Source organism: Miscanthus floridulus, chromosome 2 (assembly GCF_019320115.1).
Source record: "Miscanthus floridulus cultivar M001 chromosome 2, ASM1932011v1, whole genome shotgun sequence".
Taxonomy (NCBI): Eukaryota; Viridiplantae; Streptophyta; class Magnoliopsida; order Poales; family Poaceae; genus Miscanthus; species Miscanthus floridulus.
The window spans coordinates 103,450,393-103,466,888 of record NC_089581.1 but is presented as its reverse complement, the minus strand read 5'-3'; the positions used below and the strand labels follow the sequence as shown (position 1 = coordinate 103,466,888).

The 16,496-nt window shown below is 42.2% G+C and overlaps 1 protein-coding gene across 1 annotated transcript; it reads right to left on the bottom strand.

Annotated features, from left to right (window-relative positions):
• Positions 1–8,752: 8,752 nt before the first annotated feature.
• On the bottom strand, positions 8,753–13,508 carry LOC136527486 (uncharacterized). The gene is made up of 8 exons (XM_066520242.1): positions 13,383–13,508; positions 13,137–13,282; positions 12,845–13,001; positions 11,956–12,009; positions 11,699–11,850; positions 10,393–10,906; positions 10,023–10,286; positions 8,753–9,226 (listed from the first exon to the last, which is right to left on the bottom strand). The coding sequence occupies exons 1-6, from the start codon at positions 13,387–13,389 to the stop codon at positions 10,811–10,813; spliced, it is 612 nt and encodes a 203-aa protein (XP_066376339.1). The 5' UTR covers positions 13,390–13,508; the 3' UTR covers positions 8,753–9,226; positions 10,023–10,286; positions 10,393–10,810.
• Positions 13,509–16,496: the final 2,988 nt, after the last annotated feature.

Genomic DNA, 16,496 nt, shown 5'->3' with positions numbered 1-16,496 from the left:
AAGGCCTCTAAAGATGGTGTTTCGAGCCTTTGCATTCCACTTCTCGTAATTCACCGCATCGCCTTGTAGGTGAGTAGCATCCTAAGGTTTTGGGAAACCTTGTGAGGCGGCTCTAAAAATACCAACATCTAGAGCTTCTAGATATGTCTCCATGAGAATTTTCCAATAAGGAAAATCATCTCCCTCAAAGATAGGAGGAGGTCCATCCCCATGAGACATCTTGCTCTATGCGGTTAAGCCTAAAAACATGAGCACAAGGCTCTGATACTAATTGAAAGGATCAACATGCCTAAGATGGGGGTGAATTGGGCTAATTCTAAATTTTTTTGCAATAATTAAATTCTATGGTTAGCCCAATTAACCCCTTGTGTCTAGAAAGTGTTTCTAATTGTTCTACCGCATAAAAGACTTGCAACATAAGTTTCAATCCTACTCTAGCATGGCAATTCTATGAATGTAAAGACAAGAATTGAATTGCTCAAGGTAAATGCTCAAAGTAAATAGAGAGGGAGGAACGCGGTGATGTTTTGCCGAGGTATCGGAGAGTCGCCACTCCCCACTAGTCCTTGTTGGAGCACCCGCGCAAGGGTGTAGCTCCCCCTTGATTCGTGTAAGGATCAAATGCTCTCTACGGGTTGATTCTTCGACACTCCGTCGCGGTGAATCACCCACAACCGCTCATAACTTGAGTTGGGTCACCCACAAGCTCCATCGGGTGATCGCCAAGCTCCCAATCACCACCAAGCCATCTAGGTGATGGTGATCACCAAGAGTAACAAGCACGAATTCTCACTTGACCACGACAAGCCTAATAAGAAAGTGGATGCACACTTTACTACTCTTAATCTTCACTAATGAGGGCTCTCTTTGGGATTCTCAAATCTCAATCATCTCACTAGGACCTTGCTCTTTTGGCACTCTCTAAGGTGTTTCTCAGCTATTGGAATGAACAAAAGTACCCCCACACATAAGCGAAGGTTGTATTTATAACACCGGCTGAAAAACTAACCGTTATATGCCTCTACGGGGTGACCGGATGCTCTGGTCATGTTGACCGGATGCACCGGTCAGTACACCCCGAACTCTAATGGTTAAGTGTTGACCGGACGCTGGACAGCGTCCGATCAGCACTGACCGAACGCATCCGGTCACGTTTTCCCCTCACTGGAACCTTACTGATGTCGACCGGACTCTAGACCCCCAGCGTCCGGTCACTTGCTGAGCAGCGTTCGGTCAGTAACCGGAACCTGATCAGCGTCCGGTCAACATTGACCGGACGCGTCCGATCAGGATTCTCCCTCTTTGGGACCTTACTGGAGTCGATCAGACGCTGGCCCTCAGCGTCCGGTGACTTGACCTCGCAACGTCCGGTCACTTCCAGACGCTTTCACCTTGGTCAAATGAACTGACCGGACGCTGGCTCAGCGTCCGGTCAGTATTTGACCCCCCATTCACTTCCAACTCTCGAACATTTGTGAATGAAGTTTGCTCTATTGGATCAAAGGGCTTTTATAGAGCTACCTAGTGCTAGTTTTAACAAGTGCACTACACCTAACTCACTAGTCTCACCTAGATCAAGCTACCCGTTCATACCCCCCTTAATAGTATGGCCAAAGGAAAAAAACAAAGTCCTAAACTACTCTAAGTGTCTCTCCAACTCCAATCGACACTTAGGGTCCATCCTTAACCTTGTCGTCCATCCTTTGAAAATCGAAACGATTTCTATCGTAGGGGCATGACAACCATAATTGTTCAATCGATCTCCGTTACCGTGACCTAACTCAATTGTTTCTGCAAAATACACGTTAGTCACAGTAATCACGTATTGTCATTAATCACCGAAACCCAACTAGGGGCCTAGATGCTTTTAAGGGTTTAGTTTTATTTATTTTCCAGATTTTTATGCTAACTTTGAAAAATAATATCTGGAGCTAGGAGTACCAATTTTGGTTAACCAAATTTTGTTGGATTCCTTATGAAGTGTAGTATTTTATAAAAATATGAAATGTACTATTTCTAGTATTTTTAAGGGTAAATAAAATGTAGCTAGATAAGTGTTTTTTTGAATGTTTACGGTCTTGTAAAATGTGTAACTTGAGCTAGGAATGTGATAAAATTTTCATTTTAATTTTGTTGGTCTTGTATTGACATGCTATAGCTAGGAAAAATAATAAACTTGCAGTAAACTTGATTGAAATAGGGTCTTTCTATTTATCTATTAATAAATAGTGTTTTCTAAGGAAAATTATAGGGATAAAAATAAGTAACATATTTTCATGCAAATTTTTATACAGTATTATAGCACTAGGATGAAGCTAAAAATATAATATCTGTTGTTTGACACTTTTCTATAGGGTTAACTATTTTCACTAAAATAAATTTTGCTAGCTTATCATTTTTGTAGAGGATGTTATACATGTTCAAATGGTATAAATTTTTTATAGTAGTCTATTGGGAGCACTTGGAAGCTATTATAATTTTATGAGAATTTATTGTGCACATCTGGTTATGTTTGTTATTTCCCCTAATTATCTAATTAAATTAATAAAGGCATTTAAATAAATAAATTATACTTGACCATGATATTTTCTATGGTGCTTGTGATACATAAGAACTATTGATGTTAGTAGTAAGGCTTAGAAGCAATTGGTTGTACGCAACTAATTAATTATTGCTTTATAATTCAATTAGAGGGCGCCATGCATAATTTTGGTTGAGTTGATAATTTTATGGTGATAATGGTCTTATCTGTAAAACTTATAATAACAAAGTTGTAGATAACTTACTGATCTACCTTGTGTTAAATTTTCTTAGTCATAAGCCTTAGGGTTTAAGAGTTTTGGTTGTTAGAAGTTGTCCAAAATGTTTGCTCTCTGGACAGATTTAAATAATTGAATTGTTTGACTTAGATAACTGTTGAATCCCATCAAGGGTATTAAAACAAAGTTGTAGACAATTTCATTAGCTTTCTAGAATGTCCACAAACATATCATTTCGATGTAGATAACTCCAGTTAGGGTTAAAACAAGTAGCTGTTGTCTTATAGTCTAAAAATATATTACAGAAGTGTTTGCTTAAGTAATAGAGAAGAGATATGTAACTACTCAGTATAATATGATGCACTTGTTATTACTTTACTACTATGCTGTTGAAAACACTTATGGGGATGCATTCATCACGTCATATCATATTATATGTGTCATCATATATGCATTCGTAATATCTTATTCCATGCTCATGTATATAGGATCGACCGAAGAAATAACGTTGTTGGAGTTCAACGAAGAAGAGAAAGGGATCAGCAGGAGACGCCCCAAGCCACAGCTCCAGGAGAAGAGGAGCAGACCCCTGAAGAGCTCCCTGAGTGCCTAGATCATAGGCCAACATCTTTCCTCAAAGGCAAGCCTCGGAGCATTCTAAGTCTCTCATATTTTATAAAATATTAATTAAGTTATTTATGTTTGATGCATTAGGTTATAAGAGTTGATTGAAAACACTTGATGCATGGAACTACCTTGTCCAGATACATATACCTTTAACCCTGTGTAGGTCCAGGATCGAATATATGCTTAGCCATGCTTAGACCGGTAGAAGTCGAGTGATTTTCTATCACCTGTGAGATATAGGTGGATACCGAAGCATGGTTGGCTATATTTGCTATCGTGAAAAAGAACCATAGGGTAATATAAATGGAGGCTGAACGGAGTCTATGTGTAGGTTGACTCATGCTATTCCGTCTGTGCCGATTAAGGACCGTACCGTTGTTGGTCCTTCTGACAAGATTGAACGCATACCTATCACTTAGCTAGTCAGATAACTCGTTTCGACCGCGAAGCCGAGTATCTCAACTCAAGTTGGGTCCCATTCTATAAAAGTGCATACTCTAGATGGTAGTAAGGATGTGCGGGGAGCCAGACGTGAGCCTAAGGACAGGCCAGGCCCGAATGTTCTGACAGTTGGTTGTCCCTGATTGTGTGGCGCTAGGCGAACCCGTGAAATGTGGACTTGAGTTGTACCAAAGGTGACCTAAGATGACCGTTGATCTAGTCTGTCTGGGTTTGTGTTAGGAATAAATTCTCAGCAGGTTAAAATTGATTTGAATCGCTGTCTCTCCCGGACAGTAAGAAACTTGGCTAGTTCCAACATCGTAGTAATTGTATTATGGAATGTGATGGTTCGGATAAACATGGAATTACTACACCGGCTAAGGTTATCAAATGATATACCACATGTTTGGCACAGGTTAGTTGCTAATCTAGAGATGGATAGCTATAATTAACTTGATGACCAAAGTATAATTGTATAACTGAGTTAATCGCTTTTATGCAAAATGTTGTCAAGCTACCTCCACTTATAAAGCCTTGCATAATCCTTGGAGTCAATTTATTTCTGGTTTATAACAGGTAAGTCTAGCTGAGTACCTTCTCGTACTCAGGGTTTTATTCCCATTGTTGCAGATGGTACAGTTATCACTACTATTGCAAGCACCGCTTCTGTCCCAACGTGGATGAGGAGTGAGCCCTGGGCAGACATCCTTAATAATCCTTCTTATATGCTTTTGTGGATCGTGATCATGAGTTGACACTATATTTGAACTATGTTGGCAAATGCTAGTTTCGAACTTTAATTTGCTTTCGCTACTATTTATCGAACTTGGTTTGTAATAACCTTATTTCGTGCTCTGATGAATAACTGTATCTGTGAACTTTATGTAACATGTGACACGTATGTTGAATCATATACGATCTTGGTTATATGAGGATCGTTAATCGAGACCCGTCGTGGTACTTGACGGACTACTGGGTTTATGTCGACAGAATATCATCGGCAGTCCACCGAGGGGTATCCCGCGATGGTAGATTTGTTAGTGGGGGTACGCGTAATCAGGAGCCGGATGGTGACACAAGGCGCAGAGACAGTGATTTAGACAGGTTTGGGTCATCTGATCAATGTAATACCCTACGTCCTGTGTCTTTGGTGAATTATATTGAGACGTAGTAGATAGATCTTTGTGTATCTTGTCTACTAGGGGACCCCTGCCTCTCCTTATATAGTCTAGAGGGATAGGGTTATAAGTAAAGTATCCTATTTGGTATTATACAATGTCTTGCGGTGCACACCGAGTAGCGTCGTGCACGCCTTGATCTTGTGGGCCGGGCCACCTCTGATGGTGCGGCCCATGTCTTTGTCTTGTGGATACCGGGGGCCATACCCCCACAGCTAGTCTCCGAGCCTGACAGTAGGTGACGTAGTCGCATGGTGCCAAGATCAGAAAGTAGAAGACCAGCCGAGCAGGCAACCAGTCCCCGGGTGTAGCCTCGAGATGAGAACAAGCACATTCACCGCAAGGTGAAGTGTGCCCACTTAGTCCCCGAGCCTGCTGGAAGATGAAGAATGAATCTTGTAGTAGGGTCAAAGAAAAAGAAGTCTGAAAGCTTGCCGACGTCGTCTGACATGCACGTATCAAGACCCTAGACATGCTCCCCAAGATCAGCACCCTGATCCGAACAGCATGGAGCAGCTTGATAGCACACCGACGAGACGTAGCAAGATTCGAGCAGCAAGGGAGTCGCTGGCGATGTCTAAGCACCGAAGAGCGAGGAGTCCCCGACGTCACTGGCGATGTCCGAGCACCGAGGAGCGAGGAGTCCCTGGTGTCACTGGCGATGACCGAACACCGAGGAGCAAGGAGTGCCTAGTGTCGCTGGCGATGTCCGAGCACCGAGGAGTGAGGAGTCCCCGGCGTAGACGATGATGTCCGAACACCCAGGAGCGAGGAGTCCCCGGTGTCGCTGGCGATGACCGAGCACCGAGAGCGAGGAGTCCCTGGCTTCGCTGGCGATGTTCGAGCACCGAGGAGCGAGGAGTCCCCGGCGTAGACGGTGATGTCCGAACATCGAGGAGCGAGGAGTCCCCGACGTCGCTGGCGATGTCCGAGCACCGAGGAGCGAGGAGTTCCTGGCATCGTCGGTGATGACCGAGCACCGAGGAGTCCTCGACGTAGGCGGCGATGTCCGAGCGCTGAGGAGTCCCTGGCGAAGTTGGCGATGTCCGAGCGTCGAGGAGCGAGGAGTCCCCAGCGTCGCCGGCGATGATCGAGCACTGAGGAGCGAGCAGTCCCCGGCGTCGCTGGCGATGACCGAGCACCGAGGAGCGAGGAGTCCCCAGCGTCGCTGGCGATGACCGAGCACCGAAGAGCGAGGAGTCGCCTTATGTCACCATCCGGTTCCTGATCACGCGCACCCTCTACGACAAATCTACCATCGTGGGATACCCCTCGGTGGACTGCCGATCATCTTTTATCGACAGCTAGCACGCCAACTGTCGATAGAATATCATCGGTAGTCCACCGAGGGGTATCCCGCGATGGTAGATTTGTCGGTGGGGGTGCACGTAATTAGGAACCGGATGATGACACAAGGCGCAGAGACAGCGATTTAGATAGGTTCGGACCGTCTGATCGACGTAATACCCTACGCCATGTGTCTTTGGTGTATTGTATTGAGACATAGTAGATAGATCTTTGTGTATCTTGTCCGCTAGGGGACCCCTGTCTCTCCTTATATAGTCTAGAGGGACAGGGTTACAAGTAAAGTATCCTATTTGGTACTATATAATGTCTTACGGTGCACGCCGAGCAGCGCCGTGCACGCCTTGATCTTGTGAGCTAGGCCACCTCTGATGGTGTGGCCCATGTCTTTGTCTTGTATGATAGTGCGACCGCTTATGGGCTACCATTGTACTTGTGCTCTTATAAATTAGTCGGTTCTGTGACACCTACGGAAATGTAAAAGGTAAATACAAGAGGATGGTATGCTTAAGTACCATTGAAGAATATATTGGCTTGAAATTTTGCATTTAAAAGTAAGTTCTTATTTTTGCTTGTGTATATTGGTTTTGTTTGTGTATAAGCATATGGTATCGTAAGATTTTTCTCAGATTTCTTTTTTTACCATAGTAAATTGAAATGAAAATTTCGTTGGTATTTGCATGGCTGTTCATTTAGCTAGTTCGACATTTGTATAGGATTGAAAAAAGATGACGAATTACCTGAGGAGATACTAGATAAATATGATCATTATTTTTTCATTTCTACATTTTTATTTTGGAAAAAAAGGATAAACAAGGAATTGATTTTTGCCCACCGCATGTCTTATCATCTAGATGTTCTTTATAAAGTAGATCTAACATCTAGAAATCATCCATCCATATACTCTTATTAAATCTCATCCAAAGGGGAGAATGTTAGCAAAATAGTGTTAGACCCAGAGGAAACGGGGCCAATGCTTAGACCAAGCCTTGTTTGGTAGGGTTTCTCTCCGGCTTCTCCAGAGAAGCCCTATCAAACGGTTTAGGAGAAGTCATTTGGAGCTCTCTTTTAGTGGAAAAAAGAGAAGCTGGAACTGTTTTAGAAGAGACAAAAATTGTGGCTCCTTAAAACGGCTTTAGCTCCTCCTGAGGAGCCCTCCCAAACAAGGCGCAAGTCAAGAAGAGCACGCAACATTCCCATCTTGCCCTATGATCAAAGGCGTGCCTAACAATCGATGTTTGTTGTAAGAACATAGGCCATAGTAAAGGTTTAGTGATATTGGTGGTTGATTGACAACCTAACCATTTGGAATAATAATGTTAGAAAAGTTATACGTTAGTTCATTGGATAAAAGTTGTATTTGAGCTAGGCTAAGATGAAGATCGAGGAATCAACACCTCAAATGAATATCAAAGTGGAGAAATAGAGATCCTAGAAGGCAAGCAAGAAGCTTAAGATATCAAGGAAGAGAAACCTGGACAAAAAGATGTGATAACACTCAGTGAACACCGAATAAGTGCACTGGAGTTTTCCGGTGTGCACCGGAGCTCTCTAGTGAAGGCACCAGATAAATGGAGTGAGGCACAGGTCCGAGGCACAATTGGACGTGCACATCGCATACTTCCAATACCACCGGAGAAAATACTTCCAACGGTTGGCAACGGCTAGTTGATGTGGGAATAGGCACCAAAATTCTCTCCAGTATTCCCACCAAAATTCTCTCCAGTGTGACCATCGGAACTTCCAATGCTCACTGCTTTTGCAAGCCTAGTTTCCAACGGCTAGTTGAGAGTGTTGGAGCTATATATACCCCTCCAATCGGCCATTTGGAGGGTGTTAGAGTTGGTTGAAGGTGTAGTTGAGTTGAGGCTCATCCATTAGTGCTCTAGCCACCAAAAGTGCTTAAGGAAAGATTAGACGATTAGCAAAATATGCATAGTGCTTTGGCTAGTTAAAGGCTGCTTTAGGCCTTGTTTGGATACTCTAACTAAACTTTAGCTAGCTAATTTTGCCAGCTATAGTTTAGTTGGCTAAAGTATAGCCAGCTAAAGTTTAGTGGTTGTTTAGATTCTTTAGCTAATTGGTGTTTATTTACTATGCTGCCCTTACTTTTTTTTGTTGAGCCCAGTGTGGACATAGAAAAATAGAGAGGCACTTTTGTCTTTAACCATGCTCCAGCTGGGTTTAGCTGGGGTGGAACAGCTAAACAGATTGTGTACATTTTAGCTTCCAGGTGAGTTTTATGTTTTGACTGACTTGGTTCATGCATGCAGCTCAATAGTCGGTATATGCATATCAAATGCTAGAAATTCATTCTGTTCAAGCGAGAGTATATTTTTTTATATATACACAGGTGACAAGAACAATGAGCCATTCACTACAATGGGTCAATAGCATACATCAAAGCTTTCCTACTATTTTACTACTGCCACGCAACAGAACTCGCCAACAAAATTATATAGAAAATTACATAGATTGTACAATGCCATCAGAAGTACTCTCGTTATGTGTTTCTTCACTGTCTACAGAGTATTCAGCCTGCCGGTAAAAACATCAACAAAAGATTTGAGTCTGAGATGCTACGCTCAGGAGTATTACATTTTACAGAACAGTCCAAGGACTGGGCAGCATTATATGTAAATACGTAATTACTTTAGCCTGGGTAAGCATTTCACTTTTGAACCTAGGAATTCATTTGGACAGAATAGAACCTCAAGCTGTTCATCTGGTGTAGTGTCCAGACTATTGGGCTGCTCAGATAATAAGTCCATGAATGGTATGATCCCAGTTACCACTTGGTCTATGGTTAGGAGTGTGCTCCATCTCCAGTATGTTGTGCACATCATAAGAAACTTAAGTGCTCCTGTTGTCATCACAAAGATTATCTAGCCAATCTACAGGCATACAATCAGTGTCCTGGAAAAAAAAAGTTGAGTTATGCATGTCTTCATGAAAAAAGAAAAAAAAACAGCACCGACCATCATATTGGGATTCTCTAAAAAGGGAAAATGTTGACCCAAAGTCATGATTTGGCATGGATACAAGTAATAATAACTAAAATAAAATGCATGAAAACCCAGCCAAAAGTGCATGAGTCATCACAAGCTAAATTGCATATGAACCATCGTATGTACTCCCTTCATCTAAAAGATACATGGTACATATTTGTGATTGGTTTAGATTATAGGGCATATTTCCAAAGTAAAATTTGTGTGTTGTCCCCTAAAAAGTAGAAACTCCTTTCAAATGTCTAGCTTTTACTTTGTATTGCTCAAAACGTTCTCAGAAATGGTAATCATCCTTGCACATTATCAACCACCCTGTTCGTTTGGGCTTGTTTGGCTTATAAGTCGTACTTTTTCAGCCAACGAACAGTATTTTTCTCACACCAAATCAACCAACAGTACTTTCAGCCATGGCTTATCAGCCAAACAAGCCCAAACGAACAGGGCGAACGTTGTAGCTGGACACCAGTACTACAAAGGCTGAATCTAGTTTCTGAGCGGGTTTTTGTTCGGGCATTGCCACTGCATTTCCACAGAAATGATCTTACAAAAAAAATATAGCTGCTTAAAGAATTAGAAAGGTGATTTTGCTGCCTGCGGTGAAAACTGATGATTGAATGCCAAATATGATTAGCTGTCCAATTGCCTGCACAGAGTAACAAGCTTATTGGTAACTGCTAAAAATAGCGAATACAGAAGAAATGTACCTTTACTAGATCAACACCAAGTTCGGGGTTATCAAACTGGACCTTGCAACAATCCATCTCCACCATCACCACTTTACCATCACAAAGTTCCCTAGAACTTGGGTGACCAATGAAAATGGCCGAGCTAGGTCCACTGGTAGATAATCTAGTGAACCATCACTTAGTTGAGCATAGTACTTCCTAACTTTTTCTCAATAATCCTCAAGTTGTTTTCTTTCCATCACCAGAAAATTATCAGAAAAGCGTCGGGGCTTGCCACAATAGCTGCAGAAAAAGTTATTTTAGTGTACAACTTAAACAAACAAAATAACAACAAACCTAAGGATTAAAAGAACAAATGCTACAACTTCCATGGTTTGCTAGCTATTACCCTCGTACTATGCTCCACCCAGATCTAGCCAGCATTGAAATATGCCTCAAATATGGATGATTTAAGTACTTTGCAAACTCTATTGTCCATAAACCAAAGAAAATCAACTGCACTGTAGAACCACTCATATGTACACCATCTGCGAAGCAATTCAGATGACAAACAGTGCAGCAATTTCCTTGCCAGAAAACAGTCAGATTTAGGGCTCCATGCAGAGGCTATATAGAAATCTACAAAGTTGATAATATATAGCATATACTGTACCTGTAAATTATCTGAACTTTCATTGCATGACACATGATTCTTTTTCCTATGTATTTTGTGTTTCATTTTTTTTTCTTCTTGGCATACTTATTTCAGGGTTGATTTCCCTTGGCACACTGGAGTATACTTGAGATGAAATATTATTTACAGTTGATTATAGTAAATCTCCTATTCCTCTTGCAGAGTCAGAATTCAGGGTATCCTCAGTGATATTAATAGAATGCGCTACATTTTGTTCTTCAGCAGGCACCTGCAAGAAAGGAAAAGAACGCAAATGAGAATTATCATAAGAGTATCAAAAGAAACTAACACTGTTACAAAGGAGAACACATCAATGTTGACCAATAGTTGTTTCTGTTGTCTAGGGCAGTTGACTAACAGTGTTACTATGTCAAGGGCAGTAGAGGCAGGTTCCTAGGCTATTTCTGTTGTATATAAGGACGTGAATGTAACACAAGGCTAACCCGAGCCATGGAACCGACATGTAATCGGGCCCTTTTGGTATCTTCAATACAATGGCATGCAACTCTCCTGCATGTTTGAGAAAAAAATGTTGACAAATAGTTAAGATGGCTTCAGACAATAAACACATCTTGATAGTGGGCACTGGACATAATAAATTGATCAAAATAGATAACCAATCGGTAATAAATAAGCAGTGACTTCCCATGAACATCACCCGAGATTTAATGAAATATTGGGATGCAATTGACACACTAAAGTTCAAAATGCAAAATAACAACATCAAATCGAAGAAAAACTTAGAGGTGGAAACAGGGGCGGATCCAACGGTGGGGCGGGGGGCTCAAGCCCCCCCTACCCATACCAGAACAGTGGAACCTCCTGTAGAGCCCCTATGAATTTTTAGGCAAAGTTTTATAGTGTAGGGGGGGGCTGAGACTTAAGATCGAGCAGCAATGTTGTTCAGCCCCCCTGAAATATTTCCTGGATCCGCCGCTGGGTGGAAATGCTGAACATCAGCACATTCATGCTTAATTAAATTGGCACAAAAATACAGCTCACTATCCAAATTTTATTTTACCTCTGCATCTAATAACTCAGTGTGCTTTTTCTTATTGGCCTTATAAGTGCTGCACTCATCAACTGGCTTCCCATGTTTAGATACATCAACCAGAGAAATCCCTTCATCCTTCCTATCAGTATCAGATAATGTAGTCTCACTTCTAAGTGTACCTGGATCAGTACGTAAGAGATAGAATCGTAGGCAATGAGTATTATGAGTGGAATAGTATATAATGTCAAAAACGAAATGAAGTAAGAGCTGTAATGGAAGATAACCTGAAGGAAAATTAATCTTGACTTTTGACATCTTATCAGCTGCCTTACCAGACTCTGAAACACATTTAACATCAACATATCATCTGAAACATAAAAAAATACAGTAGTCAAATATTTACACTGCTTGCTAATAGCAGTACCAAGACTATCAACAAGTACTAATATCAGGTAAAAGCAAAATAAACAAGTAGTTAAAGCCTTTCAACAATCATAGAGCTGGAATCCTATGGTGGTGAAGAGCCACTGAGACAACTTGGTGCTAATTGTACTGTAAGTCAATCAAGTAGTAGAAGAAATGAACTTGATAACTGCTCAATATAGGAGGAAAATCTACATGATGGAGGAGTTCTAAGGTTGTTTTTTGTTGACTATCTAACTGCACTATAACAGCTTGGTGCTAGAATTCCATTCTCATTCTAAGGGCAGGGTAGATTGCCCTTACTTTTGATTTCTACATATAATTGGGAAAGAGGATTTGAGTCTACCTTATCTTATAGATGGTTGCAGTAGCCACATAATTGGTTCATTGTGTATGGCAATGCCATATTAGAAAGGTTATTTGAACTCATGTAAGTCTGTTCGTGATTTTAGTACCTGAAAGAAACATTCTTTGCTGAAAAAAAAAAGAAAATTTGATAATACTAACTAAGCGCATGCTTGTGATATGATCAGATGAAAGCTCCTAAAAGCATAGGGTGTAGTTCAGCCTGCTTGCATGACTAAAAAGCTTTTCCCTTAATGATCATGCCCTAGCTAAAGGTCTGATGGGACGTGTGCACAAGCTCAGGCTTTCCTAGTATGTCCTGATCACAGGAAGTGGTTAAGTAGATCTGGTAGGGTGAATTGTATATGATGACAACAGAGTATAAAGTACCACAAAAGAAAATACCTGAAGAAATGTACTCATCAAACATTTGTTCTGCTTTGAGTAATCCAACAGGTTTGTTCCCTTCTCTAACGTCCATTAAGGTTTCATGCCCAGCTGTACTGGTCTGACCCCTGTCCATAATTTGGTCCATTCCTTTTCTTTTCAAAGGTTGCTGATTCTGAAATATATCAGTATCTCCAGTTCCTTTAGTCAAGAAAGTCTGATATTCGACACCTTTAGTTGATTCCATGATTCTCGATCTTCCATCAAGGGAAAACTCATTAATCGAAAAATTAGCACAATCGTTACTAACCCTGTCATTATTCCTTTTTGTAGAGCAGATGGCGTTTTTAAGTTCTGATGTGGCATCATCAGTAGCGCTCCTGTCCGTAGGAGCTAAAACTGGTATCCGAGGGGTACGATTCCCAACAGGACGACTTTGACTGTTCGTAACCAGTTCTGAAAAAACAATTAAAGCGTTAAAACCACTTAGGAAGCAGATTATCAAATGAAAATGCTTCTCAACTTTTGTTCAACTACTATACTAAGCCATCCTTACCTGGCATTTTCCCTCAAGAGATAGCCCGAAAAATCAATAAGGAAAAAAAAATGGCAACCATTTTTCATGCAATACTTGCCTCCATAGTATCTATTCTTGAAGGAAGGTGAAAACCCAGAAATTGTCCCTGCATGATAGGAGTCGCGAAGGTGAGGTGCTTCATGTGCTTTCTGCTGAGTAGCTTCTCCACATTTCTTTGCCTTTCCAGATGCTCTGTGTGTCTGTTTGTTTGCTCTATGACTTGGGGATAAATCCTACCATTTTAAGCATCACAATTAACACAATGACAATTTTAAAGTCAATGTGATCCATATAGTTTAAACTTTCTGGTAAATATATTAACAAAAAAAGGGAACAAAATAATGTGCTAAGGACTCAACAAGGAAGTTCATATATAGTCTATGGCATCAGAGGAAACCAGTTTTAGGTGCATACATATCAAGATCACTAGTACCTCGGGTAAAAAAAGTGACCACATATTCCGATTGTATGACTGTACTAGGCCTAAACAGTACAGACTGTATTGCAATATCCCAACCTACTACAGATTGGATGTCACTTTTAGGGTTAGGAAAGGCATCATCATTGCATACTTATTTAATAGAACTAAACGAACCTGGTGAAACTAATAAGCAGCATTATAACTGAACTCAGAATAAAGCCCTGTTTGGTTGAGCTGTGACTTTTGGAAAAGCAGCTGTTGGGCTGGGTCGGAGTCCGGGCCGTTGGCGCATCGGGGTCGGGGCTCGGGCCTGGCGGAGCATCGGGGTCGGGGCTGGGGGCGCAGCGGGGAACGTCGACCGAGGGGATGCCGGCGCATCGCGGACGCCATCGCATCGGAGCCGCGGGGATGTCGGGTTGGGGTGGAGGACACCGGCGGAGGGACGCGCGCCACCAGGGTCGCGCCCGCCTGAGGATGGGGTCAGAGGGATGAGCGACCTTCGTCGGGGCTCCTCGCCTGGCGTGGGACCTCACCGCCACCGAGGAATGGGGGAGCAGCGGCCGGCAGGGGACCTCGCGCGGCCATTCATGGGGCTTCTCGCGATCGGACCTGGGACCTAGGGGCAGAGGCGGTGAGGGGCGGCGGAGCTCGCGCGGAGGGAGGCGTGGCCGGTGAGGAACGCGCCGGCCTCCGGCGGAGCTGCAGCCGGCTCGAGCAGGTCCGGCGGAGTAGCGGCAGCCGCCGGGTCGCGGTTCTCTCGCGGTCGCGGATGCGGAAGGGGCGACGGGAGCGGACACGAGGCGGAATAGAAAAGAGCGAAACGTTATTTTCTTCCCATAACTAGTGGCAGCTGCAGGTGGGTAATTTTTGAGCTGAAAAGTCAGTGAAAACAGGGGTAGAGGTGCTTTTGAATTTGTGCTACAGTAAAACCGATTTTGGCTTTTTGGCTCTTTGTTTAAGCTTTTAGGTTTTGGGAGCAAAAGTCACAGCCAAAAACCCAATCAAACAGGACCTAAGCAAAATAGTGGGTACTCATCTTCATTGCTATAAACTCCACACGCTAGCTTCATATCGTATCCATGTTTACATGAACTTAGCATACCAGAAGTAAACAGTCATTACTACAAGTACATCCTAACCTAAGCTTACCAAAACATTTCGATGACCAGTTACCAATGTAATAAATCCCGTGGCCGTAGCTTGATGTTTTGGAAGAGATAAGAAAGTCTGCCAAAAGAAATAAAACATGTCAACCTACAATGCATTGTAGTTTAGATCCAAATCATCAACACGCATTGAAATATGAACCTCCAGATTAGATTCAAGTTGCCTTTAGTTTTGACAAACACAGTAAATGGCGGTAGATGACAAAAGAACAATGATAAACACTTTACAACAAACTAGGATCCAATAACAACAGATTACAGTCCCTACAGACTCACCTGATGCATAGAGTAGAGGGCTTTTACCATGTCTGGTGTTTTATGACCTACCACTGCACTGATCTGCGCATTCAGATTCACCAAACAGCATTTAGAAAGTCCAAAAGACAGTTTTCCCATTATGCCTCGAGAGATGGATAACCCAAACCTTTTTCCAGTCTTCTCCATGTGTATGGTAGGCTTTATAGAATCACATAAGTTCATCCTCGGTCCATGTGGGACCTAAATCTGTGGTTTTCCTCTTCTACAAAATCGAAGCATTTTTATTTCTTTATGAAGATAATATGGTACTACAGTTGAAGGCCAACATGTACAACCTATCGATTGATAATCCTCATGAAACTTCCAAAATAAATGTACTTGCTTTTAATTTATACCTTACTTGAACTATGTGCATCCTCATGCTTCTGTTTATCCTCATATCCTACTATTCTGATCTTCTTAATTTTTAGAGAAACGTTTTCTGAACCCATGGAAACTGCCCCTGATTATAGGCCCAAGAAGTATTGCTGCAAGGGGCAAATACCGGTTCAGTGTATAAAACAGAGTACCAGTATCAAAAGAATATGAATTATATAAGTAGTATAATTCCCTCCGAAATTCAGAAATTTCACATGCTTGATTTAATCTAAGTTAAGATGCAGTGAAAATGGTAAAATGTTTTTAATAAAAAGAAAAGAAAGAAAGATGAAACTCTTTTCAAGAGTCGTTTGCACTGCAGTCATATTTGATAGTTTTTCGACAATATTCATCTTGATTTCATACTCTGCGCAGATGTAGTGTTCAGGAGCACTGTAGCATCCACACGGTCCCAAAGAAACACGGACTGATCTGGTATACACCCTTGAGACCCGATCATCCATGGCAATGGAAAACCAATTTAAGAAGTGAACACCTCCGCCCTTTATTTTTTAAGCAAATAAGAGAGGAGTGATCCAGAGCATAAATCCATACATAAGATGATTCACTCGCATCTCCCGTGCCGTGATCACCATGTAATAACTACACTAATCTCTCATGGATAGGCAGTCGCAGACGCAGCATCCTACTGCATTGCTTGGCCTGCCAACCTCCATGCCATAACAAGAAGAGAGCAAGGGAATCGGGATTTTTACCTTCTCTATTAGCCGGATGGTCGAATTGGAGTTGGGGCCGTTGGCGGCGGCTTTCTCCCGGAGTGGCGGAACCTACGACAGAATCACGGAACGGTGGCCTGGAGGCTCGGTGGAG